A 19,844-nucleotide genomic window follows, 5' to 3' on the forward strand; every position below is an offset into this window, starting at 1 on the left:
GTTGGCTGAGGTTTTGGTTGCTGTGTTCAGGGCCAGTTAGTAAGTGGGAGAGGTTGGGTTTGGCCCTGCTGACCCCAAATCCAACACCTCTGTGTCCATTAGACACAACATGTCCAAAATGCTTCAGGACTCCATGGTCCTAAAGCCATGCCAGGCACCACTCTGGGTGAAGAGGGACCTTACCCCAATTCTCCTCTTCTTTTCACCCAAATCAAGTCAAAGAGTCAGACTCTTCTTAACTTGCATTAGAAAGTGAGTCCCTTGTATCTCAGCACTTAGCACGGTACTTGGCACCAAGCAACAGCTTAATAAGTATCAGTGGAATCTCATTCCATCAGGTTCCACCTGTTAGTACGTAAGCCCTCCAACACGTACCCAAATTGCCTGGCTTCCTGGTATGCATGACCCATTACTCAAGCTTCCTGCCCACAGCATACCCTACACACACACACCTTCCATGTATATTCCCTGGCCATGCATGCTTTCTACATGTGTGCCCTCCCCCAATATTTTTGTGGTAACTTATGGAAGAATGTACCCACATAGCAGTGATCATTCCTTGTTCCTGATTCGCCAGGCTGTTTCATTAAATGCCTTTTTTAGGGCAAACCACTGTGTCTTCTGGAAGACTGGTAGATGTAAGCACATCAGTGGGGGCTCACAAGCTGTGGTTGTTTGTGGATCCCAACCCAGAGGGTGCTACATTTTGGAGAACAATGAGAGGGTGTGCTGGGGTCTATATGAGCCCCATGGGACAAATAAAAAAAATGGGATAAAATCATATTTGTACCTCTGACTTCGAGGGTCACTCTCTATCAAAATGATTGAATGACATATCTGGCTACTTTTAAACACAAAGGAGATTTTTATGTCATAACCGAAATGTCTAAAAGGGTTAAAAAAAACCCAACAAATGAATGATCTAACAAACTCAGATGGTCTGCTATGATGTACAAAGGAACTCATGAGGTCACAGGGCTGCCGTCTGGTAGGAGCTCTTGAGGCCTTGGGGTCTGTGCCAGAAACATTTCTAATAAATGATTCCACTTTTTCATCTGACAAGATCTGAGGGCCTGTACCCGAGGAAACCAGCAATTAGTGCTGAGTCAATGAGGGCATTTCTCCTGAGCTGCTGGGAGAAGACAGAGCACTCTGGCTTCAAGCCCTTCTGTGAAGCCATAATTACACTTTGAATCTTCCCTCCTTTTTTTAGATCCCAAAGGGGCCAATGGGTTTTGTGTCCTTCAGTATTTCCATCTTTCCCCCACCCCCTTGCTGTTAACCACACCCAACGGTAGAAGTGTTAACCAGTGAGCTGGCCAGAAGGGGGAGGTTTGGTCCTAATTTGTGTGAGCCTTTTGTCTAATATTACCCTGGCAAGGATGGTGGGCACGCCTAGATGGGCCCGGGCCCTGCTTTTAGCACCTTAACTAGAGCAGCGAGGGAGTCTGAGTATACAGGAATCTCCATGACCACACCGGCTGCTATGGTCTCCCACTGGTGTGGACGTCCAAAGCATTCCTGCACATACATGGGGCAGGTCTCCCTGGTAACCAAACATGCTTCCAACACATTCAAAGATGAGCTCAGAAACAGCCCACGTGGAGGATTTTCCTTCTGCCCTTGGGCAGGGATCACTTTACCATCCCATCCCACACTCATATAAGGCTGCAGGACAGACTGGATTGTTTCGGGGACCTCCAAATGCCCCAGCAACTAAGAGGCAAGGGAAGGGTAGAGATGCAGCCAGCATCCAGCGGTACTGACCTCTTCCTCCTCGAACCCAGTCAAGTCCCATTTATAGTTGAGTCGCATCTGTTTTCTTTTCCAATGTTCCATAAACATGGCAGCTGGACAGAGTAGAGAAAAAACGAGGGAGTCAAACTCACAGGCAATTCTGTTAATGTCTACGGCCGTCAAAACCCGCTTCAAGCTGGCTCAGGAGAACCTATGTAGGCACATCGGCTGCTGAGGTTGAAATGAGTCATTGGGGCAACCCTCCCCATTGGGCTGGCCCAGGTTAGTTTTACAATTCCAGCCTGGGATGGTCTGTTTCCAGCCTCACCCTCCCCTCCAGCCCAGCCCAGCTTCCCAGACCCAGATCTCGTGCCAACTCTTTCATGAAGCCTTCCCTGGTATCTCCAGCTGGAAGCCATCCCCAAAGCACTTTGTTCTCCTCTTGAGGCACTTACCAAGCTCCTTCATAGTCTAGTTATTTTTATCCATGTTTTATGTTCCGATTAGTTCTTAAGTTCCTTGGGGTGTGGGACTGATTTTATACATCTATCTGCAAGCTCCTTTCCCGTTTGCCTACACACATCTAAGTCTCCTATATCCTTCAAACAAGCAAAATCCTTCACTTGGCCTTGCTATCCCCTCAAGCTGTCATCCTTTGCTCTCCTCCCTTTCACTGCTCACTTTTTACTCCCTCATAGACTGGCTCCCAACCCCACCACCTGACTCAAAACTGTTCTCCCAAGGCCACCAGTGACCTCTTTAACCTCTTAACTGATAAACCCAATGGTCTTTTCCCAGTCCTCATTCCACTGGAATGCTCTGCAGTTGTCCAACACTCTTGGTCACGCGCGCCCTCCTCCTGGACTGGCTCTTCCCTTGGCTTCCCTGCCATGACCGTTGTGGTCCTCTTTCCATCTGTCTGGATTTTGCTACTTCTCAAGTTCCTTGAATGGGTGATCATCTGTCTCCTGGCCCTAGAATGGCCGTTGCCCAGGTCTGGATCCTGGACACTCATCTATCCCTATTTATGTACACCTCCATCTTAAAGAACTCACCAATTTCCATGAGTCAATTACACCTCTATGGAGCTGACCTCCAGATCTAGGCATCTTTTTAATTTTTTAAAAAATTTTCACATTAGTCATGCTGTAAAGAAGAATTAGAACCCATGGAAGAAACCACAAGAAAAAAGAAGCCAAAACAGAGAGAGCAAACAGTATGCTTTGATCCAGATCTCGAGATCTTGCCCTAGTGTCTTCCACTGGAATCTTCTCCTGGATGTCCTATATGCATGTCAAACTCAATGTGCCCAAACTGGGATTCATCATCGTCCCCCCAACCTGCCCCACTGCAGAACGTCTCTCAGTCTCTAGAAAGCCCCATCATCACAGCCATCCAGGTTCACCACCATGAAGTCTGCCTTGCCTTTCCTGTCCACCACACCTCCCCATTCCTATCCAATCAATTGTCAAATCTTGTTGTTTCTATGATGGCTATTTCTCTCACATCTGTTCCCTTCTACCCACTTGCATGGATACCTCCCTATTTCAGGCTCTTAGCGTCTCTCACTTGGTCCACTGTGACAGCCAACTTTTCCCCCTGCATTTATTTTCTCACATTCCCAGCCTGTCTACACCGTATTGATATTTCTAAAAGACAGGTCTGACAATGTCATCCCATTATGCCACTTGCTCTGTAATCTGGCATTTAGGAATCAGACTCCGACACACCTCTCCCATCTTATTTCATATGTTTTTCCTTCATGAATTCCCTGCTCTACCCAAATGACCGAAGTGCCATTGCTGAAAGCTGGTCTCTGGCTCCTATCTCTGAGTGTGTCTGGCAGCCAGTGCCTGAATCTGAGATGCCTGATCTCTCCCTGTCGACCCTTTCAGGCTCCTGGAGCTGCCACAAGGAAGTTACTCCTCCCTTCCCACCAGTGCAAAGGTGACTCTGGGACCAGGGCTCTGGACCCACACTCACTGAATTCTATCAGGATATGTTAAGCACTTCCCTTGGCCAGCGTACTGTGCCAGGCACCAGAGATGATACAACAAAAAGAACCCAAGAAATTGTGCCGGCCCTCCAAGAGCTTTAAGTCTTACTTACTGCCAGCTGCCTGACCTTCTCCTCCCCACAAGTTCCAGCTTTGTGTCCTAGCTTGCCTCTTTCCTCTCTCCTCACTCAATCATCTTTCTTTGCCTCGAGCACCTGTCTGGCACGCAGAAGCCTTAAGCCTGGATTGAACTGGAAACGTGCTTCTGTGTTGGTCCATGACATGCCTACTTGCAGTCTTATTAAAGGAATCTTTGAAAGGCAGCCCTTTGAAAGGAGAGCAGCCTCTCCAGAAATATGGCTCTAGGAGGCAGCTGGGTATAGTGGCTAGAGGACTTCAAATGGTGGCTTGAAACCTGCCTCACTTACTAGCTGTGTGACTGGGCAAATGACTTAGCTCACTGTGCCTCAGTTTCCTGATCTGTAAAATGGGAAACACTGACCCAAGGAGGTTGTTATGAGGCTGGAATGAAATAATGTGTGTAAAGGGCTGGGGCAAACCTTAGAGCCCTATAGACATGGGAGCTGCAGCCATCGCTTTCCCCTGAGCTGCCCTCATCCACCCACCTGCATGGAGGTTCTCTCCTGGCTTAGGTGGTTTAAGATCAGGGACTGCAGCTCTGTCTGCTCACTTGACTCTGGGCTCTCTGCGCTCTCCATATTTTATGGATTCACTTAGCTCATGGCCAGGTGAAGGGACCGAAAGGGCAGATGTTAGACACATGGTGGAGGGAGAAACATCACAAATAGAAGCTTCCTGAGGCCAGGGGCTCTTGTGGTTGTTGTTCTTTGTGGTCCAAACACTGGCCACATGCCTGGCACAGAGCAGGACCTCAGCAAACTCTTGATGGCTTGGCTTTCTGCGGTATAAAGCAAGGTGGGCCCTGGCCAAATTGGGAACGTCAGGGCTGGATGAGACCATTCAGTCCAAAGCCTTCGTTGGACAGAGCTGGGGAAAATTTAAGGCCAGAGACAGAAAGCAACATATCCAAGGTCACATGGCTAGTTAGTGGCAATTAACTTTTGTAATCGTGACCTGCTGCTAGGACTGTGCCAGCTCTTTGGGGGTTTTAGGAATTACACATGTGACATGCAATTTGAGCCAACAATAGGAAAAGCAGACAAGTTCTACTAACTGGGGCTCAGAAAGGTTTAGGAATCAAGATTCAACTCAGGTGTCCCTCAAACCCAGGAACAGTGCCTTCCTGCCTGTCCTCCTTCCTTTCTCCCTTTCTCCCTCCTCTTTCCCATCTCACTTCCTTCCCTTCTCTTCTCTCTCTTTCTTTCGTATTTTAAGTTTCACTGATGCCCTTGGCTTTTACATTCTAGCCTTTTCTAGAAATTCTCCACTTCAGATCAAACTTTCCCTGACAAAAAAAAAGTCAAACTGTTAAGCACAAACACCCAGTAAGTGTCATAGATGATCACTTATGACCAGGGGTATGCTGGTACATGTTTAATAAATAGCTCTCCAGAAGGAAAAAAAAATTAAGTACACATGACACACTTTTAAGGTTATGCTGCACTAGTGAGATTTTCTTCAACACTTTTGTAAGCCTAGATAATCAGCAAAACAATAAATCAAGCCCTGATCTGTAGTAATTGTTGATTTTCAAGGTGTAAATGTTCATACCGAAAATTTAACAACTGGCTCTTTAACACTGGAACACGCTCCTGCTTAGCACCATGCAGCCCCACCCCCAATTCTGCGGCCATTCCCCAGTCTGAGGTGGGCTCCAGTTCACTGAGGCTTGGTTACTGGGTTACCTATCACAGATTTCTCCTTTCATTTCAGTTCCTGCCATGGTGATCTCTCCGTGGCCACGCTAACCTTAAGGATTTTTTCAAGGTCATGTTTAGGATCAATGGCAGAAGCTCAAGCCAGTCCCCATCCCTCCACCCTCCTCCCCACTGCTTCCTCAGCAGGTGAATAACAAAGCCTGTAACACTTCCGGAAGTAGACACTTGGACGAAGGGTGGTCCAACAGGTGGGGACAATGTTCTCCATTCAGTCAGTACAGGAACAAAAGTCACTCTCTGGAGTGGGGGAGCTGGTGTTTATAGAGCCAAGCTCCTCCCTCTCTGCCATCACCTCTAGGAGGATCTGAAGGAATCCAAAGCCAGCAGGTAAAAAACTCAGGTCATTGAAATGCTTCTGGGGCCAAGGGTGGGCACACCTTCCTTAGGCTGGCAGGCCTCGGGCTGGCCCTCCCTGCTGACCCACAGCTCTAAGGGCACCTGCTCCAACCCAGACTGGCCCCTTCCAGTGAAAATGTCCATCCCTTGAAGCATACTATTTGCTATTTTTTTTCCCTTCTGTTGAGTTTTATTTCCTCTTTCTGGTGGTTCCTCCTATTGGTTCTAATTCTTACTTACAACATCACTAATGTGAAAATATGTTTAATAGGAATGTAAATGTATAGCCTATATCAGATTGTGCACCATCTTGGGGAGGGTGGTGGGGAGGAAGAGGGAGAAAAATTTAAAACTCAAAAACTTGTGGAAGTGATTGTTGATAAATCAAAATAAATTAATTAAAATTTAAAAAAAAAGAAAATGTCCATCCCCTCCTGTGGCCATCTGGTTGGTTTCCTTAGTATGCCTCCACGGTACCCCCATGCAGTAGTCATGACCACATCCTGTCATGGTTGTCCTCCACTGTGCCCCCTAGAGGCCTAGCCATGCATATCTCAGAGCATCAGAGTTATGCCTTTTGGTGTCCAGTAGAAAGGAATGCCCAGAAGGCAGGACTCTTGTCTTCATGCTGCCAGTGCCTGGCACAGAGTAAGGCTTTCATAAATAATTGTTAAATTGATATGAGGCACAGAGGGAGGGGAGGAATGGAATGGCATCACATTTAGGCCAGATGTTATCACTAAGGAGAAATAACAGACTGCCCAGAGGTCTTACGATTCCTTCCTTCTAGAAGGGTCGGTGTGGCTAGACAACGGTCTATATGAAAAAGATCTGGGGGTTTTAGCGGATCACAAGCTCAACAGGACTCAAGATAGCTAGTTTAGCATACAAGATTAAGAAGGTGGTAGTCTTGTCCCCGTAGAGTGCTGCATTCCACTGCTGGTGTCACTCTGCAGGAGGAATGTTGATACTCTGGAGGCTTCCCAGAGAGAGTCTCATGCATGTTCGGGCTGCCCTCTGATGGCCTCAGAGCATCAGTGGAGCTCTGAGATCCTGGGTTCTGGGGCCTCCTAAGCTTGGTGGCTCTCACCTGTCCTTAGACTTTGCCTCCTCACTGGAGCTGGAAGGTTGGATCTCAAGGTCTCAAACCTACAATCTTCTTACTGAGTCATGAGAAAAATGACCCATTTAGTCTCCTAATTAGTGTTCACTCCAATTACATCTTTTGCCTTTTAATTATAGTGGAGAAACCACAGTATGATCTGCCCTAAATCCTCCCTCAGTTCAGGAGGTGGGAGATGGGTGGGGAATCTAACTTGTTAAATTCCATTCAAGGCTCCAGGATCTTGGGGCAAGCCTTGGGAGAAGAGACACTGTCCCACCTTAGAACATCATTTCTCTAAGGGAGGGACAGATGGATCAAGCCTTTCCCATTGGCATCCAGGTTCCTGGGCTGTAGTGGCCCGACTGACAGTTGACAGCCCATGACCAGACTATAATTTCAGAAAATGGATCCTAAGAATCCCAGCACCTTGGGCTCATCTTATCCAGTCCCATTAGGTAACTCAAAGCATTAAACAGTTTTCAGATGAGAAAGAGAGCGTGGCATAATGGATAGGAGGGCAGATTCAACATCAGGAGACCAGGGTTTGAGTCTTATCTCAGACACTAGCTCTGTGAAAAGAGACAAGAAGCTTCGATTCTCAGTTTTCCCCACCTCTAAAATGGGGCTGTGATGCAAGCAGTACCTACCTCCTTGGATTTTTATCTTTGTTCACAATGATCAAAGCAAATACTCTATGGAAAATAGTTTTCCCACTCTTAAAGTGCTGTGACAAGCACCAGTGATGAGTAGGGGCCATTCCATTCATGGTTTTAGAGCTGGAAGGGGCCACAGTGGCCATTTAATTCAGGCCTCTCATTTTACAAAGAAGGAAACTGAGGACGGGGATACTTAGGTAGGGTGGGGGAGTGGGGTTGAGTTAGGATTTGAACCAGGGTCCTCTGATGACAAATCCAGTTTGATTTGAAAGTCACCAGTGGCCACCAATCTAAGGTGACAGTGATTTGTAAAAAATGTCTGTAACTAATATCAATTGTCTCAGCTGAGGGGCCAGCTGGCAGCAGCTTGGAATGCAGCAGGCTGGAGGTGATTCATCTGCCACCCTAAATACCCAGCTTTGTTCCCACAGTGACAGTGAGGTTGGGACCTGCCTCAGACAGTGCTCATCAAAGCCAGAAGTGGGTCCAGGCCTTCTCCTTGTGGTTCTGATAGGAGGGAAGGGGAACAAAGGGGGACAGACAGAAGCCCAAGGTTTTTTTTGGGGGGGGAAGGAAGGAAGAAGGGATTTAACTGCCTTTCTCCAGGGTAGGTCTCCCTGAGCATCCCTGGATGTAGGAGACATTTCTCCTGGGCTGGCAGCCCCCAGAAAGTCAACTTCCTTTTCCTAAATGCCATCTGAAAAAGCTTGAATGCAGCACGGCTGTCAGGGTATTCACCTGTCTGCCTTCCCATAGAAGTACCTCTGTCAATCAGTTACTCAACATTTACTAAGCTCTTACTCAGAAAAAGCAGAAAGCAGTCCCTGCCCACTCACAAGAAGCTTACATTCTAATGAAGGAGACATAGCTATGCCTGCTATGAACGAAGCCAAGTGAAGAACGGACTAGACTGGGGAGAGACATGAAGCGGGGATCCAGGGAGGCAGCTTGAGTAGCTGGCTGCAGGGCACTGAGGAATAGAAGAGCCCAGGCTCACTGCAGCTCTCCCTCTTGGGTGAGGTGGTTCCCATGCATGGTCTGTGCTGAGGGTAGGCATCGAGAGCCCTAAGAGCTGAGGAGGAAGCCCCATAGCAGTGTCACCACCGTATTTCTCTCTGTTCCTGTCACCACACCCTTAAGGAGTGGATACAAAAGCCTTTTTTCTCTATTTACCTAATTTCCCCCTGGTGACCTGCCAATACATGCAATTCTGAGCCTGTAACAGCTTGCTGAGAGTACACACTGATGAAACGCCTGCTATGTGGAAGCTGTGATGGGGAGAGAAAGAAGAAAAATCATCACGTCCCTGTCCTAGGGGAGCTTATGTTTTCCTGGAGGGAATGTGGTATAGCTATAGAATGCAGAACCCCAAGCTTGAAGGGGTCAAGACAAAGGGGAAAAGCAGGTGAAGCTTTCGAAAATAATTTGAGAAGAGAGAGTGTTTATAGGTGGAAGGAGCAGGGAAGGCTTCATGGAGGAGGTGGTACTTCAGGTGTTACTCTCTTCTGAAGGAAGAGAAGGATTCTGAACAGATGCAGGAGGTGCCAGCCCACAGAACACACTGGAAGCTGCCCTTCCTGGCACCTGCTTCGGTCCACATGGTGGCTTAATGCTGGGAGGGCTGGGCAGTTGAGCATGATACAGCAAGCCCTGAGCAGTCCCTCAATCCTTTTCCCTTCCCTGAGACAACAGCAGGGACATGGGGACATGTCAACCAAAATAAGAGACAGCTTTTGGCTTGTCTTGGTCCCCTTTGCCTGGACTCTTCTCCATGGTAAGGAGAGTCACGCTGTCTCTAGACCTAATGAAGGACGTGGAGTGGGATGGGCAGTGCCCTTTGCTCTGACCCTGATGCTGTTACCATGGGAAGCATGAATTCCACAAGTGAAGCTTGTGCCTGGACCCCTGGAGGCCTTTTATATTTTGTGTTTCTTTTCCTGAGTAGGTAACATCATTATCAGGCTGGTTGTAGCTAGGCTTGGAGGCTATATCTTGGAGAGGTCTGGTAATTTTGGTTTCTAAATGACTGCACCTGGGAGCAGCTAGGTGGCACAGTGGATAGAGCACCAGACCTGGAGTCAGGAGGACCTGAATTCAAATCCGGACTCAGACACATAACACTCACTAGCTGTGTGACTCTGGGAAAGTCACTTAACCCCAACTGCCTCAAAAAAAAAATGACTGTGCCTGGCACATGGCAGTGGAAGTCTCTGCATCAGAGAAAATGGCCAGAAACAAGAGGGCTGGCCCAAGCCTCACATTTTACCCGCAGAGATGTACTGGGAGTTTGGACAATGCAAAGCAGAGGTGAAATGAAAGATATCTAAATAGCAGTCCTGCAACCACTTTATGTTCTAATGGAGCTTAAGTTTCAGCCCTCAGCAAATTGATAAGTAGTTAGAAGTTAAGTTACTTGATCACAGACAAGGAAACATTAAAAATAGATATGTTTCAGAGACGTTGTTTCTGAAACGTATCTGTTCAAGAAGATAAATTACATTGTGCTTAACTGCTCCACAGATAATGAAACGATGTCATTGTATGTTATTCATTTAACACTTTCCACTCTTCATGTTAACTCTATAAATCTTTACGTTTTAAGTGTGTTTCTTATAAGTAATTAATGGTTAGGTTTTGCTTTTTTATCAATTCAGCCAGTCCTCTATTTTATAGGCAAGTTCTATCCATTCACATTTACAGTTATAACTGAGTTTGTTTTTCTTTCCATGAAATCCTGTTAAAATCTTTCTCTTCCTCCCTCTCTTCCCTACTTCACTTGCAGTTAGCTGGGGCCTGAAGAGGAGACTCTGAGCCAATAATTTAGTTGAGAAGAAAAAAGGGAAAGAACAGATATAGGGCCTTAAACACACGATGTGGCAGTTTAGATCTGACATGACTGTGGCTGTGTCTACCCTCTTTGCACCCAAATTTTCTGTAGGCCACTTGTGATTTGGTCAGCGTGGACAGTCTCTCCACTCATACTGACTAATATTCCTTTGTATCTTTTAATGAAGATTTTTTTGAAAGTCGATATGGTGCAAAAATTCAACCCTTAACTTGACTGGAGATGAGTCCTTCAGTTTCTAGATGGATGAGCCCTTTAGATGGCAGACACAGTCTATCATGGACAGTAGTTGCAGACTTTCCAGCTGTACCTGCCAGAGGTTGTATTCAATGCAGGGCTGTCCCCCCCTACACCATGATGAGACCTCAAGGACACATGTTCAAGGAGGAGGCCATGAAGACTAGTTAATTATACAAATCTGGTGAATTCTGTCCCTGGAGGCAAGTCTATGCTGATAATCCCACTACTGGCTTCTGAAGAATGCCAATAATGAAGCCTAATGAACCCATTTCTATGGCATTTTGAAGATTTGATTAATTGATTCACAAACAATTCCCTCATAGAGACTCTGTGAAGCAGGCCATTCAGGGATGATCACTTCTGTTTTACAAACTAGGAACTGAGGCTTCCAGAAATCAAGTGATATGTGTAAGGGTCTAAATGTAAGAGCTGAGACTCCACCTTAAGCCTCCTAACTCCAAGCGTATACCAAGTGGCCACCAAGCAAAAGAGGCAAAAGAGAAGGAAGGGACAAGCTGGGAGAAAGGGATTTAAGATCTTGTCTCTGGCTGGGCCACTCACGAACTGTCTGAGCTCAAATGCCTTCTATTTGCTGGGCCTGAATCTCCTTCTATGTAAAACAAAGTAGTCAAATGAAATCAGCCTGTATTTACTTTGTATATTGTCATATATGTACACGTTGTTTTCCCCAATGGAATATGAGCTCCTTGAGGGCCGGGGCTATGGCAAAAGCAGCAAAAAGCCTGGCACAGAGTGGGTACTTAGAAAATGTTTATTGATTGATTGATGAAACAACCTCTGACCCCTGCCTGACTGTGTTTGTCTATGGCAGGAGAACCTCTGCAGGAGCTGATGTGTGGTAATTTGGGGGGCCCTGGGAGAGTGTCTTTGTGTGCTCACTTTGCAACAAACAACTCTAGGTTTTTATCTGCCTGCCTCAGAGACCCTGCTGTTCTCAGAGGACAGCCAGGAACAGCTTGCCTCCAAATGAAGCAGTCCCTGGAGAAAGCCAAGTCCCCAGGGCCTCGTTCCACCCTGAATCTCCACAGATGTGCCCAGCAGGCTTCTCGATGGCATGCTGCAGACCCAGGAACGGGAATGAGCAAATGCACTTTCAGAAAGCTACTGGTGACTGGGCTCCAGCCTAGCTTTTGAGGGCTCTCCACGTGGGGGTGACCTTTCCACAGTGCTTAAGTCTGCAGCCCTTGGGTAACTGGGTGGCTTCAGCCTGAGATTTCCAGAGCCTGGATGGAACGTTTCATGCCTAAGCTTGGTGTTTGCTCCATCACTTCCCAGGGGACCAGTCACTTAGAACACAGTACAAGGAACTAGAGAAGACGGGGAAAGTCAAAAACCCAAGACTTCTTTTGTGACTAGAAACTTCTTCCTATCATTTTGAAATTTATAAAAAGTGGCACCATTTTTGTCCTGGTGGAGTGGCCAGCTGTGTTTTTAGGGGACAATTCCATCAACAATAGGTCAAGGAGGAGGGGCACAGTGAGAACAGGGGCACATTCTTGACTCTGTTTGTCCTTGAGAGTGAGTCAACAGAGCCTCGATTCGGAGCAGACCCCCATCCCAAGGCAGCCTCTTCCACTTTGGGAGAGCCCTCATTGCTAGAACAGGGGTGCCCATCCCAAGCCTAAATCTGCCTCGGCAGTCTGCCCCAGGGTTCCTTGTTCTACCCTCTGGGGCTAAACAGAACAACCCTAGACCCTACCCACACAATGTCCTTCAAAGATCTGAAGATAGCTCTCCTGTCTCTCCAGTCCCTTTCCTGGCCTAAATGCTCCCAGTTCCTTTAACTGGTCCTCATGTGACATTGTCTCCAGAAGGTTCACCATCGGGGCTGCCCCATCGTCCTGATCTATCAAAGGAAGCCTTCCCTTTCCGAGTCTGATGCCATCCTTCCACCAACCCCTCCACACAAACAGTCAGCTATTCCTTCCGAACTCCCAAAGGGCAAAGGCCTGAGGCTCCAGCACATCTGGGTAGAGAGAACCCCGAGGGATAAACTTAACTCCCGTCCATTCCTTTATTTATTCACTCACACCCTCACTCATTCACTCAACAGGCATTTGTGGAGGCTCGCCTCATGCAGATGAGGGCTGCAGATTAGAGCTTAGTAGGGGCAGAGGACAGACAAGGACTCATACAAGGGACAAGCGGAAAGGGAAACAGAGGCCTAGGTGTGGGGCTGGGAGGGGTCCAGGGGAGCACCTCTGGATTTGGGCCTTTCTCCTCCTAGTCAGCTGGCTCCTCTAAAGAGCACCCCCAGGAAGGCCCAAGAGTTTCCCATTGGCCGCTCTTTGTCATTTCATACTCGAGTGTTTATGTTGTTCTTGGACATCAGCTCCTGGGTGACAATGAACCTGTGGGCTTTGGAAGGAGCTGAGCTGTATTCTCAGCTGGTCTTTGACTCTGTCACTCTACAAAGTCGAGGGCCTTGGTGAAGGAATGAATTCAAGGACACTCTTCTTCATGTCTCCTCTCCTCACATCACTCAGACATCTCCCTTCAGGATCCCTTCCTTCACCTGTGTCTCACAGGAGGATGTAGTTCTTTTCCTTCCCAAGGCAAGCTCCTCGACACACACGAGGGCTCTCATCCCTTTCCTTCTTCTCTGATAGATTGTTTCCTCTATCGGCTCCGTTCTCCAACAAATCTTCAATTTCCCAGCCAACTATCTGATTCTCTGCAGCCTACAACCATGCCTTCATTTCCTCTGTTCTTAGAAAATCCTCATTTGGTCCAAGCAAGCCCACTGGCTAGCATCCTGTGGGCCTCATTGCCCTTGTAAACTCTTTGAGAAAGCCATTGCACGTCGTCCTCTTCTCACTCCTCTCTATTACGTCTACGATCAAATAGCCACCTGGCTTCTGCAATCACTCACCAGTGCTCTCTTTAAAGTTCCCATGAGGGGGCAGCTAGGTGGTGCAGTGAATAGAGCACTAGCCCTGGATTCAGGAGGACCCGAGTTCAAATCTGGCTTCAGACATATAACACTTACTAGCTGTGTGACCCTGGGCAAGTCACTTACCCCATTGCCTATCCAAAAAAATAATAATAATAATAATTAAAGGGGTAGCTAGGTGGCACAGTGGATAGAGCACCAGCCCTGAAGTCAGGAGGACCTGAGTTCAAATCCAGCCTCAGACTAAACATTTGAAACTCACTAGCTGTGTGACCCTGGGCAAGTCACTTAGCCCCAATTGCCTAAAAAAAAAAAATAAAAAAAAATAGTTCCCATGATCTCTCCATGGCCCTTTCTCAAACTTCCTATCAGCAGCCTTCGACACTGGAGATTGCCTTCTGTTCCCGACATGCTCGGCCCTCTTCTGATTTGGGTCACGAGGTTGTCTCCTGGTTCTCCTCTTCCCTGTGTGACCACCCTCAGTCTCCTCTGCCACTTTTTCATCTAGGTCATGCTTATTAACCATGGATGGCCCCCAAGTTTCTATCAGGCCCACTTCTCTTCTCCCTCCATATTATTCCACTTGGTGATCTCATCAGCCCTGAGGATCCAATGATCATCTCTATGATTTCAATATTCATGTCTAGCCTTAACCCACCTGATCTGGAGTCACATGTCACTAACTACTTCTTGGATATAGGAAATTGGAAGCACGACACTGGGTGTTGGCACCTCAAACTCAACAAGTCTAAAACTGAACTCATTATCTCTTCCCAGCCGGCCCCTCCCTCCCTGCTGCTGCCAACCCTTCCCTCTTCCAAAGCTGTCTATTCTTGTGGAGGGCCCGCCATCTTCCTAAGTCACCAGGGTGGCTCACCTCCAACTTCTCTCTCACACTGGTTTTACACATCCAGTCTGGTGCTAGATCCTGTGTTTTCTACCTTTGCAGCATCTTTCACAGATAGCCCTTCTCTCCATTCACACAGGCTCCTGTCACCTTGTACAGGGATTATATTATTGCAATAGCGGCCAGGTGGGTCTCTGTCTGCTCCAGTCCAGTTCCCAGCGATCTTCACAAATCACAGGTCTGACCAAGTCACACACACACACACACACACACGCACACGCACACACACACACACGCAAACACACACGCAAACACACACACACACCACCTCAGTGACCTTCAGTGGGTTCCTATTATCTCTAGAATCAGACATAAAGTCCTATTTGGCATTTATGGCTTTTCACAACCTCCTGGTCTCCTTCAAGACCCAACTTCAGTGACGCCTATTCCAGGAAGCCCTTCCCAGCCACTCCCAAGAGATCACCTCACTTTACACTGTATGTATTTTGTACGCACAACATTATTTATATGTAGCCTCCCCCTTTAGACTGTGAACTCCCTGAGGGAGTCTTTTAGCTTTTCTGTATATCCCCAGAACTTAGCCCAGCACATAGTAGGTGATTAATACATCCTTAATACAAAGACACAGTAAGTGCTTAGACTGACAGACATGGGTCTTTCACAGCGCCTTCCAGAACAGAAATTCTGGCCCTCCCAGACCAGGCCCACTGACTCAATACACCTCACACTTCACAGTGTCAATATTTCATGCCTCTCATCACAGATGCCTCTGTTGCACACCCATGGGACGATGGCCTGTCCTCCCTCCTGAGTGTAGCAGCTATCCTTTCCCTTCCTTGCCACTGAACGTTTTTTAGATTACTTTAGAACTGTATGACTTCTGAATGACCTTGAACTTTTTAAGCCATCCACAAAGAGCACTGCCCCATTTATTAACGTGACACGGAGAAGATAGGGCAGCCAACGATCCTGAGGACTGGAGGGTCTCGAGCGATGGGGCTCGTTGTGTGTGTGTGTGTTTTAACATCATCCAACACTCTGAATAATTAGAGACTTGAGCTGTGTGGGATTTCTGGCACAAACAGCTACAATTCACCATCATTCCATAGGATGGCGTGGAGGTGCCACCACACCTTCCCATCTCTGGGCCTTGGTGGCCTTGGCTACACAAACAGCCAGGAGATTTCCCAGGTCCCGGCCAGCCCTGAGAGCTTGCTTTAATAGCTCCTGAGCACTGCAGCAGCGGTCCTTCTCTGACAGTGACTGCTGACGTGGGGCCACAGAGATCAGGCCTTGGGGGCTCCCTCCCATCCCCTGCCCTGTGCCCAAGATCCTGAGGATGAGAGGTGCCCTCTGTGCAGGCTGGTGGACAGAGGCTGGGGAGGGGCATTGATTAGTGGCCCAGGGTCCCTCAAGTGGGAGATGTGGCTCAGCCCTCCCCCAGCCCTAGAGGTTCCAAGCAGGCTGTGCTTTGAGCATAGTTCATAGGACCACAGACTTAGAACAGAGGGACTACCCAGGTCATTTGGCCCAACTTCTCATTTGACAGATGAGGAAACTGAGGCCCAGGAAGACACTAAAGGGATTCACCCAAGGTCACACAGATAGTGTGGGGCTGAGCTGGGATTAGAACCTAGGTCTTCCGACTACAAACAATTTCCCCCCAAACCATATGTAAGCCCCTCCTAGACATGTCAGTAAGCCCCTACCAGCGTCCCTCATTGTCATCAGAGGCAAAGGCCTCATGTGGGTCATTTCAGGAGGAGAGAAACAAGATGAAATGCCGTGGCCCCCTCCCACCAAGGCAAACCGACGTAGCCCTGCCCTCAGCAGGATGCTTACCCTGGGGTTCCTCCAAGGACCCAGATTGAGGCTAGGCCCAGGACCTACTTACCCCACAGGGCCATGAAGACGGAGAAGAAGACCGTGGCTGGGTTGTCAAAGAAGTGACTGGCTCGAGCGGTGGCACAGGCTGAGCTCAGTTTCCAGTAGCTGCATGTCCGGTCACACAGGGGGCACATGGTGATGTTGTTACGCTGGTCACACATCTCCATGCTGCAGAAAGATGGGAAGGAGACATGAGCATTATCACCCCAGCACGGCGGGGCCGGGCAGGGCGGGGAACCCTCCAGCCCTTAGAGCCTTCCTCCTCTACCGTCCCCTTCGATGATGGGATGAGGTACCAGAATCAGTATCAGCCGGAGATGGGAAGGGAGGATGAGGAGCAGGACCAGAAGGGAGCCCAGCCTTCACACTACTAGCCAAGAGCTGACCTTGGATGGGGGCACCTCATTGGACATGCCCCTCTCCCTGCTTTACTCTCACCTTGGCCCTCTTCTGAACCCCTCCCGACAAAATGGCCTGGCCGCAGACACTCCACTTGTTGTCTATGATGCTGAGGACAGGTGAGGACGAGCACAAGGAAACTGCAGGAAACCATGGAGGACAATCCACAGACTACGTGACAGCTTCAGTGGGCCTGGGGCAAGCCTGTGTGTTATCACTTTCGGGACCTTCTCCCTATCGGTGCAGATGGTCATGAGGGGCGACAAGAGGCCGAGAATTTACTGAGGACTGGCGTGTGAAGAATCACCCACCAACGGACATCGGGGCTTCCTGACTCTGGGGCTGGACCTCTGCTCCACCACAGCTGACAGCTGTTTACCTTTACTGTTAATTATTATTATCAGTTGATGACATTTCCACAGAGCTCCAAGGTTTGTGGAACACTTAACAGACTCTCATTTGATTCTCATAACAACTTTGTGAGGCAGGTGCTATTCTCTTTTCCATTTTACAGATGGGGAAACTGAGGCTGAGAAAAGTTTAGTGACTTGCCCAAGGTCACATGTTAGCCAGCTCCCTCTGGAGCTGGTGGTCTACCCATCATGAACTACCTAATAATTGTTTCAGCCTTCGGAGCAATCTTGAACTTAGACCCCTCTTTCCACTGGTCATTCAGGGTGGGGCAGGGCACTCCCACACCTTGGGCCTTCGTATCTGACATCATTCCTGTTGTCTTTGCCATAAGGCACTGGTGAAGGGGGTGCTGGGGGATGGAGATATTGGCCTCTTCTCTTCTCTCCAAGGTAAGCGAAAGTCTCAGCTGGGCTACCTACCACACTTGGGGTGAAGAAGACCTACACTGCGGTCCTGCCTCAGACACTTAGGAGCTGGGTGACCCCAGGCAAGTCACTTAACCTCTGAGCCTCAGTGTCCTCAGCTGTCAACCCTCACAGGGTTGTTTATTACACGGCTCACGTGAGCTTGCACACACAAAATACTTTGCACAACTTATAAGTGCAGCATAAATGTTAGCTTTGCTTCTGATCGCCTAAAAGAATGAGCAGAAGCGGTCACTGCTCAGGGAGCACCTGGTGGCTGCACCCCACGGCCTCACGAGGTCACCCCACGTGCCCCCAGACTCTGTGTATCTTGGCTCCTCCTTTTCCTTCCTTGTTTCTTTTCCTCCCCGAGGTTTTGTTCTGAGTTTCAGCTTTAATGAGCTCCACAGAAAGGATCTCTTTTATTCTACAACTGAGGTGATGTAGAAAGAAAACACTGGCTCAGCATCTCCAGTGGCCGGGCCCATCTCACCATCCATGCTGAAATTTCTTTGACTCCAAGAGACTTTGCTTCAGTTTCTTGGGCAAACAGATCACAGGCAGAAAAGCCCAGCTTCTTGGACAGGGATAAGCTTCCCCCCCTTACATCCTGGGGCCCCCTCCCCTATGCCCCCACCCTTCTCCCCATCCCAGACTCACTCCTGGCCCAGGACAGGGGAAGGGGGGGCAGGTAAAGTTGGCAGACACCAGCAACTTCACACATTATTCAGAAAAAAAAAAAACTGAGTCAAGCTGACTTTTGCCAACCTCCATTGAAGAAGAGAAACCACTGAATTCCCAGGCTCCTGGGTGAGAGCTGGACCGCACCTCAGAGGGCAGCTCTGTCTCCAACCTCCTGGGTTTGGCATCGAAAGCCCTTCCCGTGCTGGCTCTGCAGACCTCCCCAGGTTCAGTGCGTGGCTTTTACACCCGTTGGGGCGTTCTCAGGTTCCAGCCCAATGGGCCGGCTTGCTGTGCCATGGCTCCTCAGCTGTGCCCCTGGGAATCCTCTGCTTCTCTGAAGGCTCAGTTCCTGGGTCCCCTCCCCCATGATCATCCCAGTGCCACCACTGTGACTTTGTATGGACTCAGGGAGGCATCATGGGCCCAGGGCTCAGTCTGACTTCTAACACAGACCAGCTGTGTGATCCAGAGGAAGGGACACAGCTCTTCAGTGCCCTGGAGCCTCCCAAAGAGAAGGCCAGCTTCAATAAAGCTTTGGAAGGGCAGTGGTGTATGGGCTCCCACACTGGCGAGACCGCAGGGTTCAGCACTGAGTCTCTCGCCCCACATGCTCCAGGGTTGGGGATCAAGTGAGGGGCCATTCGTTAAATGCTTATCACAGTGCAGTACCTGGTGAACAGCAGGTGCTTAATAAGGCTTGTTCCTCTCCTTCCCTCTGGGCTCACTTAGCCCTGCTGGCCCATTTGGTAGATGAAGAAACTGAGGCCAAGGGAGTCAACCATGGTTATGATTGTTAAGTCAGGGTCTCTAAATGGCTACAAAACCACTTCGTAGAACCAAAGAACAACTGAGTTGGGGACACCAGATGGCCTTGTCCAAACTGTAGCTGATCCAGAATTCCCTAACAACACAGCCCTCTAGGGGTCCCCCTGCCTCGCCTTGCAGCCCTTCAGTGACGGGGAGCTCATCCCCTCCCGAGGCGACCTGGCCCATACTGGGATGGCTCTCTTTCATTGGTAGGAAGTTCTTCACTAAGATCACGCTGATTTTTATAACATCCACCCCTTGGCCCCTGGATCTGCCCTCTAGGGCCGAGTAGAAGCTACCTATCACTAAAAGGACATTTTAAAATTAAATTTAATTTAATTTTTGCAAATGTAGAAAATAATTTCAAAAGGATGAAAATGATGCCAGGAGCTTGGAAGGGGGGGAATGCTAAGCCACTTACTATGTGCCAAGCAATGTGCTCAGTGTGAAGGGCAGTCCCTGACCTCTAGGGAGCTTCATCAGCATGAAGGATAGGGCACCTATCGGGCAGCGATGGCCAGGTTTGAATGGTGATGGGCGCCAGAGGGGTGGAAGCAGATCCTGATTTCCAAGAGCAACGTCACTACTGAGGCAGCCGCTAGAAGGAAGATGCTCAAGTCTTGCCAACCTTGCATGGAAGCAGGCGGCACACAGTAGGGCAGAGACCCCTGAAGCAGGCAGCACACAGTAGGG

At 48.7% G+C, this 19,844-nt stretch overlaps 1 protein-coding gene across 2 annotated transcripts in view; it reads right to left on the reverse strand.

Annotated features, from left to right (window-relative positions):
• The window catches only part of ANO1 (anoctamin 1), a 193,163-nt gene that overhangs the window by 32,893 nt on the left and 140,426 nt on the right, over positions 1-19,844 (reverse strand). For both annotated transcript variants that reach the window (XM_027856109.1, XM_027856108.1), the window contains 2 exons: positions 16,451-16,611; positions 1,768-1,850 (listed from right to left, as the gene is read on the reverse strand). In XM_027856109.1, the coding sequence (XP_027711910.1) occupies positions 1,768-1,850; positions 16,451-16,611 (244 nt within the window). The remainder of the gene's footprint in view (positions 1-1,767; positions 1,851-16,450; positions 16,612-19,844) is intronic.

This window comes from Vombatus ursinus, unplaced genomic scaffold (genome assembly GCF_900497805.2).
Source record: "Vombatus ursinus unplaced genomic scaffold, bare-nosed wombat genome assembly UNPS02011369.1, whole genome shotgun sequence".
Classification (NCBI taxonomy): domain Eukaryota; kingdom Metazoa; phylum Chordata; class Mammalia; order Diprotodontia; family Vombatidae; genus Vombatus; species Vombatus ursinus.